This window comes from Venturia canescens, chromosome 2 (assembly GCF_019457755.1).
Source record: "Venturia canescens isolate UGA chromosome 2, ASM1945775v1, whole genome shotgun sequence".
NCBI lineage: Eukaryota > Metazoa > Arthropoda > Insecta > Hymenoptera > Ichneumonidae > Venturia > Venturia canescens.
Window position 1 is genome coordinate 8123616 of NC_057422.1, and position 14947 is coordinate 8138562.

Sequence of the window (14947 nt, forward strand, 5' to 3'; positions counted from 1 at the left end):
TTCCTTGGAATTGGTCGGATGCTAAATCTGCGAATGACTGTCCGAGCGCAGCGCCAATTTTCTTTATTTTTTCCATTTTTAATGAATTTTTAATTTTTTAAATCCTGTGCAAATGTGCACAGGATTTCTTGTTCAACGAACTTGACACTGACTTTGAAGCGCTCTTCAACTCGATCTCCTATTTGTGCAGGACGATCCTTCTTATTTTTCGCTTCCTTATAGAGGAAGCTATGTGACGATAAACATTTTTTTTCCAATTTTCAATGTCAATGTGCTCAAAATGTCCAAAAACATCAAAAAATCATATCTAGAAAAAATTTCCGGATGTGTGTGTGCGCGCGCGTGTGTGCGTGTTATGGCACTGCTAAATTCAAACTTTTATAACTCGAAAACGATTTGAGATAGAGGGCTACCGTTTTGCATAGATGTTAATCTGAACAAGCTCTTCATTCGCTGATAAATTTGTCAGAATTTGAAAAAAAATACGAATCCTACGACGTTTTGAAATTTTCAAAAAACGGGTGTCGACGCTCTAACTTCTGGAAATTTTAAGATTTATTACTAATTTTTTTATATAAATAGATTATCATAATAGGAAGGTTGGTATTGAATTTGGGAAATATCGGTCGAGCGGTTTGAATTTTATGATTTTTGGAATTTAACGAAAATTTGAGTTTTTCGAAAAATTCGCTTTAATTTTTGAAAATTAATTTGGAAAAGTTAAAAGTCAATAAATAAGTTGAAATTTTATTAAAAAAAAAAAAAAAAATTAAAAGTAACAAATTGCTTTCTCAAGCTTTTAGAACAATGCTTAAAGCTTCCTCTATAAGGAAGCGAAAAATCCGTGCTCTTGAGGAAGCAATTTGGAAATTTCAATTTCCAGCATTTTTTCACACTTTAGTAATTTTTTGTCCAAATATACTTCGATCGTATGTTTTCATTGTTCGTTTCATCCACTAATATTTACAGGAAATTAAACGAAACGAGCCTTTTAACATTTTTCCCCACAGAACTTGCCGCTCGAATGAAAAACTTGCGGACCCCCCTTAACAGCGACATGGATGCAAACTAGAAAATTATTTCGAGTCAATCGATCGTCAATTTTGCAGCACTACTTTGCTGACTCATTGCAGCAGCCAGCCAAGAGACAGTGCCATGGTTCGTTTATCATAAAATAAATTACGTTTTTTTGCTTTATTCCATTTTTATTAATCCTTTACATACGAACATACACGAAAATTCAAACTCTGATTTTTCACACAGTAAATAACGCTACAAAGTTCATGACGACGCACATACATACAGAACGAACGCAGTTCTCGTTGCTTTTCGATTTAAAACGTTCGTAAGTTCGACTATAGAGTCGACGTCGTTCTCGACATTTTTCTCTTTCTCCATCTAACATCGATCTCGATTTTAATGCATTTATTATTTGATTTTTATAATTGAATAAAAAAAATCGAGTTTCAAATATTCTTACAACGCACGCCAATTGTGCTGACTATAAATCATTATCTTCGATGTTGAATCTCCCAAAACAAACGTGATTCGTGACTTGCATAGCTATACTGAGCCCTGCTCGTCGCAGTGCCATACAAATGGTGGAAAAATATAAAATTTCGGTTAATTTATTCAAAATCGGCGCTCGGTTTTGTACGATTTCACACTCGAATACCGCAGTCTAATAATTGGTAAAAAAAACACATACACACACACGCACACACAGCGAAGTTAACGCAAGACTCGAACGTGCACGTCTACAGAACAGCGATCGCGATCGTTTCAAAATTTCAAGGTGCTGGAAGATTCCTCGATAATCTTTCGAGAATAGTGAGTCCTTGCAGTGACGTTCGGCTGAGAATTCTCAGTTTGGGGCTGTTCGGTGAAAGAAAAATGATCGAATATCGAAAATATTGCATTTAGCAGGAAAAAATCATGTTTCTGATCATTATTATTCGTTTTCGATGCGCTCACTTTTACCGGATTTCCAGAGAAATGAGAGAAAACGAGAGTTTTCTGGGATGAACGAGTGGCTTGACTTGCCGTATACAATCACGTGGTTTTGGTAAACTGACGTCTAATTCGTCAAGATATTTCTCTACCGGCGAGTCACTGTATCAGTTTGTGACAGTTAAAACCGGCTGCCAAATGGCACAGAAGATTCGAAAGTCGGATTTTTCGCTGGTTTGAGAGTGAATCGCACAGTTTTGGAATTATTCGACGGCTCGTTTGGAGGCAAATCACGTTTAGCTTGATGTTTCGGTCGATAGCGATACCAATAGTATTCGAAGGCCAGTGTTGAACACGATAGTCCAATGCCGAAGAATATTACGATGAACACACCGCCGATATTTTCGATGCTGATGCCGTCACCCTGATCGTTTTTCTTGCAATCCTTCTTCACAATATTCGTAGACCACCATTTGTTCTTCATTCTCTCTAGTTTACGCTCATTCAATAGTTGAAGAATTCTGAAAAACATTGATCATGGTTATGCCATCTTTTAGAGCTTTCCTCGGTTAAAGGTAGTTGGCGATTTTCCAAGATTTCTAGGACTTTTAATCCCGATACAGACTCTAGAAATAATTCAAGAGTTCCTGGACACAAAGTGAAAAAAAGGATTGGTGAACTCAACTCACCAAATTCGTCAAACGGAAATGTGTTAAGGGCAGCCGAATTTTTTGGCAATTTTTCCCAATTTTTAAAATTTGAAGGGTTTATTTATTAGTATTTCAACTATATGATAGAATTTTCAACTCTAATATCTCGAATACTTTGAAAGATGCGTGAGTAGGTATAGGTAGAATCGGTTCAAATGCTCATGCAGGTAAGAATTTTTTTTCGATTGAAATGCTTCCATAAACTGTGATGATCTCATATGGGGAGTAAAAAATAATTTTGCAATTTATTGTATAATGGTAAATATTTGGATAAATAATCGGTAAATATTTACCGATTAAATAATCAAACTTCATTAACATTTAGTTGGATCGATCAAATGTGGATGCAAATTGAAAAAATCTGTCGTTTTCAAATCAGTCGAATTGGTGAGTCGAAACAATTCCATATTTGTTTTGCAATCTGTCATTGTAATTTTATGTTGAAACAATTAGATTTCTCTTGAATTTACCGATTCTTTTTTTCAGTGCAGTCTCGACTCGATTCGCCCATTTCCTGTTGCATTTTTCTTGTCTTTCGTCTTATAATATCGATCCAATTGTATAGAGACGGTAATTCATTATTCCACTTACGCGTTATTCAATTGATCCTTAAGAGGGGAGCCTTGCTGAACCGCGATGGCGTAGGGTTTCCGCGAAAATTCTTCCCCAACAATGACGTAATTGCACTCAGTCAAATATAAATATCTGATGTCAGTAGCGTCCCCGATGAAGGCGAATTCGGTGGATACAGTTTTACGTTGTACCCGGTCCAAAGCTTCCGACAGGTTGGCTGGGAATTTCGCTTCCTTCATGGCTTGGAACATTTTAGTGTATTTGTCGCTGACCGGATAATCCCACACCGCGAGCTTCGATCGTTCAACATCCGAAAGGCTGTCGTTCAGGCTCATGTCTTTCCAAATACTGTGAAGGTAGAGATTCCACTCGTAACCATACGAAAGCTGAATAAAGTTCTTGTACGTTAACAGCTGAGGGAGCAACTTTGCAACCCGTAAATTCTGCTCCATTCGAGGGAAACGTTTGTTTTTTCCTTCATTCGTTTTTCTATCGTCAACGCTTCAAATTTGTTAAAACAAAATCTTATCCCGATGATTTTTACGTCAATATACTTGAAAACTAGCATTTCAAATGAGCAAAATAATTTATTATTTATTAATGATTCATCGTTTATTGGTCATTTGACGGATGCGGAGGCAAAAGCATGATTTTTTCAAGACTCTAAAAACGTCCATGAGCTCAAGCTAGCATTCAATTCGGAATTAATAATGGAATTCCCGTTTCCAAATTTGTGAAAGGTTCGTCGATTTCGAAGCAGATAACAACGGCCCACTAAAAAGTTCGCTAACGAAAAGGCTTCTTGAACGAAACGAGTTCCGAAGTTTTAGACTCGCTGAAGAGGATTTAGTGTGGCAGTTGAAAGAATCCTGAAGCGGATTAGGTCTGTGAAGTGTGTAAACAAGAAGGCACGAGAAGGAACGAAGCCTTCCGAGGCTGTAAAACGAGTCGCGAAGGGAGGCATCGATCGGAGCTCCTTCGGTGGACTTGACATTATACGAGCGCGAGTGAAGCAAGTTCCAAGGTTTTATTCAACGTCGATAACTGCGTGTGCGTGTTGCTATTACCGTTATAATAATTATGCTGCACGTACGTACGTTCACAGAGAGTTTCGTGAGTGTTTTAAGGCAGGAATACTCACTCATAAAAGCGTCTCTCGATGTTGGCCATCCTTTCAAAATAGGTGTAAGCTTCGGATTTGTGTATCGGTGCATATTGAATTTTGTATTGTTTGCTGAGGTCATCGAGCGATTCGACGGGGGTATCGAGGCGCGAAACGGTGAGAAAAGCAGCAAGATTAGCGGTGTAAGAAGCTATTATGATGAATCCGAAAAGCCACCAGGTCGCAGCAACGAGACGTCCCGATAGATTTTTCGGCGCCTCGCCGCCTCCCTGTGGCGTCAGCGAAGTCATGCAGAACCAGAGACACTCTTTCAGCGTGAACTCACGCTTGTCATCGTCATCTCGATATTTCTCTCGGTTGTTCTGATAGCTGTACGGGGACCAACGATCGAACAGCCACATGAGAAAGCTCGTGAATAAATAGGAACCCAGTATACAGAGCCAAACGTTGTTCTCGAGTACAGTGAGGAATTTGAAGAGGGATGTCGGGGTCGTGACTCTTTGCATGAGAATCGAAATGCCGACGAGATCGTAGTAAGGCACTGTGAAATCCACGACGTTTTCCCTCTCAGCCATCACCGAGAGAGCACCGAGTGCGATGTCGGCACGCTTGTCTTTCAATTCTTTTATCATACCGTCCCAATTCCCATTCTCGTCCATCGAGCCAAATCTACCATCCGGTGCAATGGTTATTTCGTACGTGAAGTTTGTTATATGTGCTATTTCATCGATCAAATCAATGCAGAAACCGCTCCATTCGTTCGTCTCCGCATTGTATATCATGAATGGTGGCTTCGCGACGGTCACGATCCGATAACTCGTCAGCGCCACGTGCTTTTTCATCACCCACTCGTCCATCCCCTGAATCAATGCACGCAGAAAACAGCAATCAATTAATTAAACTTGCTGCGATTTAAAATTTCTACAGCTCATTTAAGCAGGGACGATCCTGATAAAAATGTTGCAGGATTTCGTCACACGGAGAGAAAATTCCAGTTGAAACTACCATGGTGCCACAGTCATTTTTTGTGAAACGAAAACTCGATGAAACTCGATGAACTTGATGTGTGATACCGAAACAATTGCCTCGTTTTTCTTTTCCACTATTTATAGTAAATTTCTAAATACTCGCGCATCATCGATGCTTGTGTTCGAGCTCCTCAAATTTCACTGTGTTCGAGTGTAAATTTCGATTGGGAAAACAGTACTAGCCATAGCGAAACGGCATTAATAATTCTACTTAACAGTTCATCGTCGAGTCAACATTAATTTTACAATGCTTCCTCGGAGAACTGCGTAGGAAAAAATAGCAGTTTAAACCTGTGTCAGAGCAAAATATGCAATTTGAAAGTTTTTACTCGAAATTGACTCGGAAATTGCAATGTTTTTGGTAAAAACCTCCAAAATGGGCGATTGGAACTCTAACACTGTGGTGTCATAGTAATTTTTACAATTTTTTTCTCCCCGTGTAAATATTCAAGCGCGGATGAAATTCTGCTATATGTATCATAATAAATTTTCAAACATTTCGGCGGATCGGCGATACTCGTATTGGAGCTTTTGGAATTTGACTATGCTCCACTGCGAAATAAGCAATTGAGAAATTTTTTTTTGAAAACGACACGAAAGTGACAACGTTTTTGGTAAAAACCTCCGAAATGGGCGATATAGAAGCCTAACGCTATGGCGACATAGTAATTCTTACTATTTTATCTCTCTGTGCAAATGTTTTATCAAACTATTTTGGGTTGCATGCGCATATAAAAATTGTCAACACAATAAAGTGCGAATGTATTATGATGGTCGCACTGTATCGTGGCCGCACTCGTTAAGAGTTTGGTTTGAACTCTGTGAAATTTCGGATTGAGAAGCTTTGTTAATTCTTCATTATCTTCAAGCGGGATGAAAAATATTCCAGGTTCAATTATAAAATTTTGCGCATCGAAAATATGTTGAGTTCTTTCCAATATCTCGGCCATTTTTCATTATAGTTTATAAAAATACTCACGTTTTCCAAATGATGATGAACACTGTACTTGATCGATTATGACTTCGCTGATTTTCTATGGTTCCTACTGAATTTTAATGAATATATCATTGTATATTACTAAAAATGATGGTTTTAATAGAAAAATTTATTTATTATATACTGCTAAATGCCTCAAAACCCTTCCTCGTTACAGTTTACTTTATCAGTAATTTACATTTTATCACTTAAAAGTGTAAAATGGATAACTCTACAGTAGCAGATCTGAGCCCACACGCGGAAGGTTTATGGCTGAGTTTTGCCTTAAAGCGTGCGTCTCGCGAGATATTTTGTGTATTTCTGTGACGTTGATATCATACTCGATTAATCATAGTCGACACCCAAAGACTCAACATCATTCGTACGATTTCTTGAAATGGAAAATCTTAAAAATTTGTTGAACTAACAGAATATTCAAACGTTTTTTAAGAGGGTCGACAAAGCGTTTCAGTCCATGTGATAATTTTGAAAATGTTCACTCGAACTAAAGCTCATCATGCAAATGTACAGTTACGGGATCTAATACAGTGCAGTTTTACGAAATGAGAAAACACGAAAAGGGGGCAGCAGTCTTCTTAATTTTACTTTTGAAAATTCGATGCAAACTCATTTTGAGGGAACGTTCTAAAAGTCAAATCTTCGTTGGAATGCTGACAGAAGTTTGTATGTTTCAGAGCTCGATTGAAGGAGTAGCGGAGTTTCGCGGTTCACAATTTCGATTGAAAGTAGAAAAAACCGGCGCGAAAAAATGTCGGGCCGCTGTAGCGTTTGAGAATTTAATTAAATTGCTATTATTTTAATTTAAGTAGTATTATTAATTCAAGTAAATGGCCCGGTCCAGTAGGATTTTTGTCTGTGCAGAAATAGTGAAATGATTGGCGATCGATAATTCAGCGTGTTGCGATCTCGATGCTTACTGCTGTCGCTATTTTACTATTTGCGGTGGACAGTCTTCTCGTATCACTGGGCGACGGTCGGTAACGTTCCTCTATCAATGCGTCGAGATTTATTTCGCGAGCGGTTATCCATCGACGATGAACTTTGTCTCTGTCATGATCACGATAAAGCAAAGTCCTCGTAAGTGGATTGACAAACCTGAGGCTCAACTCAGATCCAAAGTGTTTTTCAATAATGCCGAAAAAAGATGGTGGCAGTTTGTCATATTTGGATATTCTGTCGTCGGAAAAACGAATTGGAGGGCCCACGACGATTGATTCTGATTCTAAAAGATTCTCGTTTTCTGCTCAAATTCTTTGCTAGTTTCCCTCCCCTTTCCATTTTTCTGCATTTTCTTCACCCCGCGTGCCTGCAAGACCTACTAAAATTTGTTCAACATAGCAAATTAACTCGCGCAGCTGGTTTCTTCCCAACATGCAGGTCGTTATCATAAATGGCGACAAACTCTAGTCGTGTGGGTGGAATTATTAAAGGGGGAATGTAACAGAATGATAAAAAATAATGATGAAAAAAAATTAAAAAAAAAACAGAAGAAAGAACAAAACACGAACAAGCCTCGAATTATGTACAATCTGGAACAATCTGTAAAGTTTGACTGTGTATGTGTGTTTAATCCTCTCAGACCGTGTGTTACCTCTACGCAACACGCGCTTCCAGGCCCCAAAAAAAAGCACCACTCACTAAGATCGAGGTTCTAACTGCCTAGTTCCATCAAGCAAGGTTAGATTGTACCATAGATACTTCTAAACCAAGAAATAAACTTCTTTAACCCATCAAAATATCAATATGATTCGTTTCGTGTGCTGAGTTGGCGCTCTGTGAAAACGTGCTTTAAGGTAACTCCTGTACTGCATGCTAGTCAAATGAGTGCTAAATTTTAAAAACGCTTTTAGACCAAGTTCAACGTACCGATTAAATTTATTGTAAAATTTGCATCGATCAGTTGATAGTTTTGCAAAACTATCAACTAATCGATGCAAATTTCCATGATGACACATTTTCACAGCTATTTCTCAAAGAATCGTCTGTATTTTTAAACCGATTTTATTGCACCAAGTCTCATTTGGTTCGTCAACTGATCCTCTGCGAATTCATCACGTAGATTTTCCTTTAAACTCATTCCTTCAGAAATTATGAATGAAAAAGTTTTTTCGCTCAATGAACAATTAGCTGCAACAGTGAAACGATCAAGTTAAAAAAACAACTACATGGTGGATTCATAGAGGACAAGTTGACGAACAAAATGAGACTTGTTGCAATAAAATTGATCAAAAAAAGCAGATAATTATTTGAAAAATATCAGTGAAAATGTGTCAACATGGAAATTTGCATTTATCAGTTGATGGTTTTGCAAATCTAGCTTTTTTAAATATTTTTACATCTTTAATAGGATATGCCGTAATACAAATACACTAACAATACATTTAATCGGTACGTTAAACTTGGTCTAAAAGCAAGTACGGGAGTTACCTTAATTATCGCAAAAGAAAAAGTGAGTACACATTTGCTTTTCATACTCCAAACGTTATATCCTTTCAAAGGTAAGCTAATATGATGTATTTAAGGCGTTAGGGTTCATTCGTAAATTTTGATGATTTTAGCCCCCAAGTTCCTGGTGCTGGGCGCGCACCGGAAATTTGAAAATTCGTATTTCCCAACAAAGGGAATAGTTTTCCTTCAACGCGAAATAGGCCTCGGTCTGAGAGGGTTAATTATTCGTGATGAACTTCGAGTCTTTTCTCGCATGGAGTATTTTTAATTCTTAATCGTCGATAGACCGAAATCTTACCTTCAAAGATGAGTTGATGCTGGCTGGCCACATTCCAAGCGAACTCGTAGAGACTGGGTTACCGTTTGATATCGCGATCAAGGAGCCGTTCATGTTGAAGCTCGCGCGATGTTCGCCATTGCGTCGTCCCCAGGCAACGTCCGCGAACGTTGATGTTACTTGCATGTCACTGTTGACGCTTTTCAGCTTGCCAATGAAGTCGAAATTTCTCGTGGGCGTATTTTTACCGTTGAACGAGTCGCACGCCATTTGCTTCGGCTCGAGAGGCCAGAGCTTCGCATCGATGGCAGATTTCATGGCAGCTACGGCGATGCGAGCCAGGTCGTAGTAGAACGCGGAGGAAAGCACCGGCTTCGGTAGCAAGCCCCGGCTCGCGAGTTCGCTTATCCGTTGCTGGCTCGCAGTTTCCATTTCCGGTTTGAAGAAGATCAATTGGAGAGAGCTGCCGTCGCAGTGCGGTTGAAACTCGTCCTGAGTGAGGGCGTACCAGCCGTATTTTTCACCGGTAAAATTGAGCGCTTGACCGGCGTTCAACGTATTCGTGAGAACCGATTCTCCAGCAAGAACAAAATAATTCACGATGTCGAGCTTACGCAGACGTGACAACTGAGCACGCGCTTCCTTTTCGGAGTTTTTAGCTGGCACGATTACGTGGCGGGTCGGCACGTTCAGAAGTAAACTTTTGTATTTGTGCTCCATCACAAAACTCTCGTCGAATATAACAGCGAGGTTGCTTATGTTCAAGTAATACGCCATTTGCCTTACAGCTTCCGGTATGAGATCGGCCGGCGGCATTATTTGAACGAGATACTGCAACTGATCCTCGCTCAGATCGCGCCAGTGTCTCAAATCACCCGCTTGCCCGAATTGCCCGGACAACGTCGGTATACCGAGGGCCGCGGTGAAAGAGTTTACGGTCTCAGCGCCGAGCCCGGACCTCGTCGTGTCCAGCACGACGTCTGGTATTTCCGTTGGATTTTCCTGCAACGCTGCGTCCCAAGCCGTACAAATTTTGTCCAGATCATCCTTTGCGTCCGAACCATTTATCGTCACACTCACCACTTTTCCCAACCACTCCGCGTTCTTTTCTCTTATTGATTTCAGAGAATTCGATACGCTTTTGTTCGCTATCTCGTTGTCCTCGCTATTGATGATAACTGTTTGTGGGTTACAGCAAATAAACGAATCAATTATTAAACACGTACAACGAACACGATCAATAATCTTTCCGCATTTACCCCTCTCCCATATCATTAAAAAAATAATCGAAATCGTAACAAAAAGCGAGCCTCTGCGTGAACAAAATTTGGCTACCCTGCCCCAGGAGAATCTTACGCGTTGGCCCACGGCGACGTGCCATGCGATGTTCTCAACTTTTCCGACCCATTTGGGGTCAACTGCTCATTGGAGGAAAAAGTAAGGCATGCGCGAACTCTTTTGAGATTAAAGTCTGAGATAATGTGTAAGAACACACAAAAAACGCATTTATTATTCAGGGACGAATTGAATGTTGCATACGAATTTTTTTTCTTCCTTTTTGTCGATAAATTTTTCGGGAATTAGATAAAAAAACGTCATGCCTGAAATTCCAAAGATCGAAGACTTGACCCATTGAAAGAACACTCGCATTCAACATCACAGCTTTCACTGATGCCTGCTAGTTTTGTCTATTTATTTTCATTGATCATGCTGGATATTAATATCAAAATAACAATAGAAACATATTAATATTTTTAATTATTCGTCGGTCATTCGTTGGATGAAAAGAGGTGAGGAATCCCTGTGATCATTCGGTGAAAAGTGTTGGGAAACTTGACCTTACATATGCGAACACTAGCGAATTTGGTGCGTTTTTAATGATTACACAATTAAATATTTTTATAATAATTGAAAGTTTTCGTTAATCGTAATTCTTTGATTGATAACAAGCCGTCTGATCGTAAACATTCGAGACCGGGTCTACTATTGCGATTTACCGAAAAACGAACTCGTTCAATGTTTTATTTCTTATACGCACAGTGTCAAGTGCACGCGACCGTGGTACAGCACAAAGCTGTTGTGAACATTTTATAAACCTTACAAAAAAAATAAATACCATACTTTAGCTTGCTATTAAACGAGATTATTCGCTTTTAATAATTTCGTTCATTCAATTGCGGTCGTTCCGCAAATGGACGATTCACCCTTTGTGCGAGGCCGTCCTACGAAATAGTAATCAGCAAAACTTCAAGCGCCGGAAAAAGCAAAAATGGAAATACTGAATTTCATCGCCCTCGGGTTTTCAGCTCGGAGCAGTGATCTCCCGAAATAACCAATTGCTGCCGCAGCTTTAGCTGCATCACATATAACTACTCCTATGATAATAGGCGATTCGCAGTGTTCGTTTGATCCACGAGGGGTCTGTTTTTAATACGGCCGCCCGCTGACCTCGTTCGCTCACAATCTTCACGAGAATATTCTTTTCGTACTTTCTCAATTAAAATTACAGGCAGTGCGCACTTATTTTCCTATTTCACCGGAAAAACAACGATTCCTTGGAAAATTGCATTCTCCGCCTCACACGAGTTCTTTCGGTCTGACAATTACTGCTATTTCTATTCGCGCAACCGAACGACCTTCGTGTTTTCACATACGCCATTCGTGGTGCACACATCGGGAGGTGTGTGTACGTGGTGCGATTGAGACAATTTTCGTCAAGAGTTTGGCAAAAGTTATTTCCCCCGACGCGTCAAGCATGTGGCTGCGTACATACGCTAGAGAAATTCTCATTCTCACTGTGGCTGTCGATCTCCCCCATGTGTACTTCCGGTTTATAATGCACACGCAAGTGGGGCCTTAAGGAGCAGAGACTGGGACAAAACGGGCTACCTAAGGAAATATTGTACTTTTTAGTAGTTTGAGAAGCTTTTTTTCTTTTTTTTACTGTCAAACACCGAGAAATGCAGTGTGATTTTTATAATTTTCAAGAAAAACGTTTTTTTTGGGCTAAACCCTCGAAAAAGTTGGGATTTTTTTACTGGAATTTCAATCCAATGACTGTTTCTTAAGCAATTAAGCTTTTTCACATAAACAACTGCATTCTGTAAAGGTTTAAAAAAGGAAGAAATTTCGAAGGAATGGAAAGTTGGAAAAAATATGAAAAAGAAATGAATTTCTGATGAAATCAACTTTCCTTTATTCCTGAAAAAATCGAAAATTTCTGGAATTACTTTTCTTTCCTCTCTCCCCATCGAGCAAAAATATTGAGGAGACCACGATCCTCGAGAGAGCATATTCCCTGTATTATGACAAGACAAGGAAAAATTCGGCTCGAACGACTCAGAAAATAGACTGTCAAATAAATTCAAACCGATCGAACTCCCGCCACGTTACATTTTTTTCTTCTCATCTCTCAGCGGAGAACTCTGACCGATGGAATTGAGTTTCCATTTATTTTTATGTACGTAGATGAATTGAATAGATCCGCACGAATCGATGAGCTCAGCACCGGAGTTGACTGCGCTCCGTGAAATTTTCCTAGCCTCATAATCAGCATTGACATATTCCGCGATCTATGGACGAACAGTTTAATCTCTGACATTATCTCCGATCCCTTTTATCGGCCGGATAATATTTAATTCAAAGCGCAATCATCGATTATGGAACGAACCTATAATGAAAAATTTTTTTTGCAATTTTCATAAACTCTCCGAATCATTTATACACGAAAACACGAATATCGAAGTGCGTATTTCGAACTCGAGGGTGAACTCGTATGAGGAGCTGCTTTATTCTCAACATTGTGAGGAATATCAATTGAATATATGCGAGCGAAGCAGCATGTCGGCATTCAGACGACGAGACACATAACCTTCCACGTGTTTCGGTTCCTACCGGAAAATTTAAAGAAAACTGTACGAATCACTCGTCCCGAATATTATACGAGCATTTAGAAATGCTCTCGCGCGACTACTTCCACCATTATTTCCCATTCGGAGTACACATCGCATCGTCAAAAATTGGCTACTCGTTCAAAATATGATGAGAGGTTCGAATGCATTGTGAAATGTCCTCAAACGAGCTTGAATATGAAGAAAAACTTACACAAGTTCACAGGTCTTGAGTTCTCAGCCGATGCTGGACTTTTCTCCGTGTCGGCTTGTTGTCCGACTACGTGAAACGGAGCGTAGAAGGAGAAACCGAAAAAGCAAGTAGCGAGGAGGACCACGAGGGTCCTGGCGTTCGAGGACTGAGAAGGCATGACGAGATTTTTTCACGAATAGCGCCCTAACGACAGCTCGAGTTCGTCATTTTCTCGTTATCGCAACCGAAGGAAAGATCGTAAGAGACGCGGAGGAATCCTTTCACCGACTGCACACAGGCTGGTCCCAATGGTACTCGCGGTTTTCGTGCGACGAATGAAGCCCGCACGCTGCGAATTCTTCCTGCGGACTAAGGAGACACCGATGGACATTTTGCTGTCCTGTCTCGCTGTCCTCGATATATTCGTGTTTGTCCATCGGTTGCCGCGGGGATGACCCAATCAATCCATCCATCAGAGGACGACGAGTCCACGGTTATACGCGTTTGTGTGTCCAAGCACAGGTCGATAGTTCAGAGTATCCATTATATATGTAAGCTGTACTCTGAAATAGAGTTTTAATGAATGAAAGGGAAAAAGTGAAAACTCACACCGAGGCTCAGCCCTCTTTCCCGTCAATTAGCATTTCGGCGTGTTGTTTCGACGTTCCAGAAACTTCCTATCAAGATTTACGACACTTTTGATGCCCCAGCCAGATAAGTAGGATCGATCAAAGGCTTTTTCAATTTTTTGTAAAGCGCAGCTTTCTCTCAATGTCTCAAGGCTCTTCGGACCTGTTTTTGCTGAATGTTTGTTGCCGAGAGCTCTCCGTCGTTGCTGGATTGCGGATCAACTGTGAGAATTACTCGTTCGAGGCGGCACATTGGCTTTGATCACTAAATTTCGTTCACCGTTCAGATCTGGAGCAATTCGTTGTAGCGTCATGTTGAGCTTGAGAGTATTGGAATTATTTCGAAAAGTATGCGAACAAAGTTAAAGGCTTGGATGCTTGAAACTCAGCCGGTCACGAGTCCGTTGCTGTTTTGTGCATTTTATGTGAAACAAGATAAAAGCTATTGAACCGCTCGATTTTTTGGAGTAGTTCAAAGCACGCAGTACTTCAGATTTATTTATTTCATTCAATTCCTTCCCATCATATCAGCAAGTTGAAAAAAAACATACAATTTCACCGTCCAAAATTGGCTTGCTAAATCTCAATTCTTTTTGTTCATCACAGCGTTTTTCGTGCTGAAAAACTAACATTTTCTCTACAGTAAAAATATGTTCGACGACGAAGTTCCCTCTCACTCCTGTGTTTGCGTGCTTCCGAAGTCTATAGGCTTTATGTACACCGAGTTAAGCTCTGTTCACCATATAATTATCGACCTAGTCGTGGCACATGCCCACGTTTAACCGAGCAAAAACGTGGCGTTTTTCACACAACTAGGCATGAGACTGAGCGAGAAAGAGAAACCGAGAGAGAGAGAGAGAGAGAGAGAGAGAGAGAGAGAGAGAGAGAGAGAGAGAGAGAGAGAGAGAGAGATGTTTATAGGAGTTTTCGTACACCTTATTTGGGTGGCGTATCCCTCGTCAGCACCGATGATGATGCAGTATTTGTGCCTAGAAAGCTCTGTGGTATGACATAGAGACGGTGGCTTCGGGCGCGTCGTCATCAAAGAAAAGAGCCAGAGGAAACCCTTCCAATGCTATATAGTAAGTACATAAACCCGCAATGTCGAGTCGCTACGCTCGGACGACCA

The 14947-nt window shown here is 40.2% G+C and overlaps 1 protein-coding gene across 1 annotated transcript; it reads right to left on the reverse strand.

The window, feature by feature from the left end:
- Window positions 1-1168: 1168 nt before the first annotated feature.
- Window positions 1169-14076, reverse strand: Ir25a (ionotropic receptor 25a). Its single transcript, XM_043413283.1, has 5 exons — window positions 13211-14076; window positions 9128-10284; window positions 4375-5216; window positions 3252-3581; window positions 1169-2471 (listed from the first exon to the last, which is right to left on the reverse strand). Exons 1-5 carry the CDS (start codon window positions 13365-13367, stop codon window positions 2132-2134), a joined length of 2826 nt encoding a protein of 941 aa, XP_043269218.1. The 5' UTR covers window positions 13368-14076; the 3' UTR covers window positions 1169-2131.
- Window positions 14077-14947: the final 871 nt, after the last annotated feature.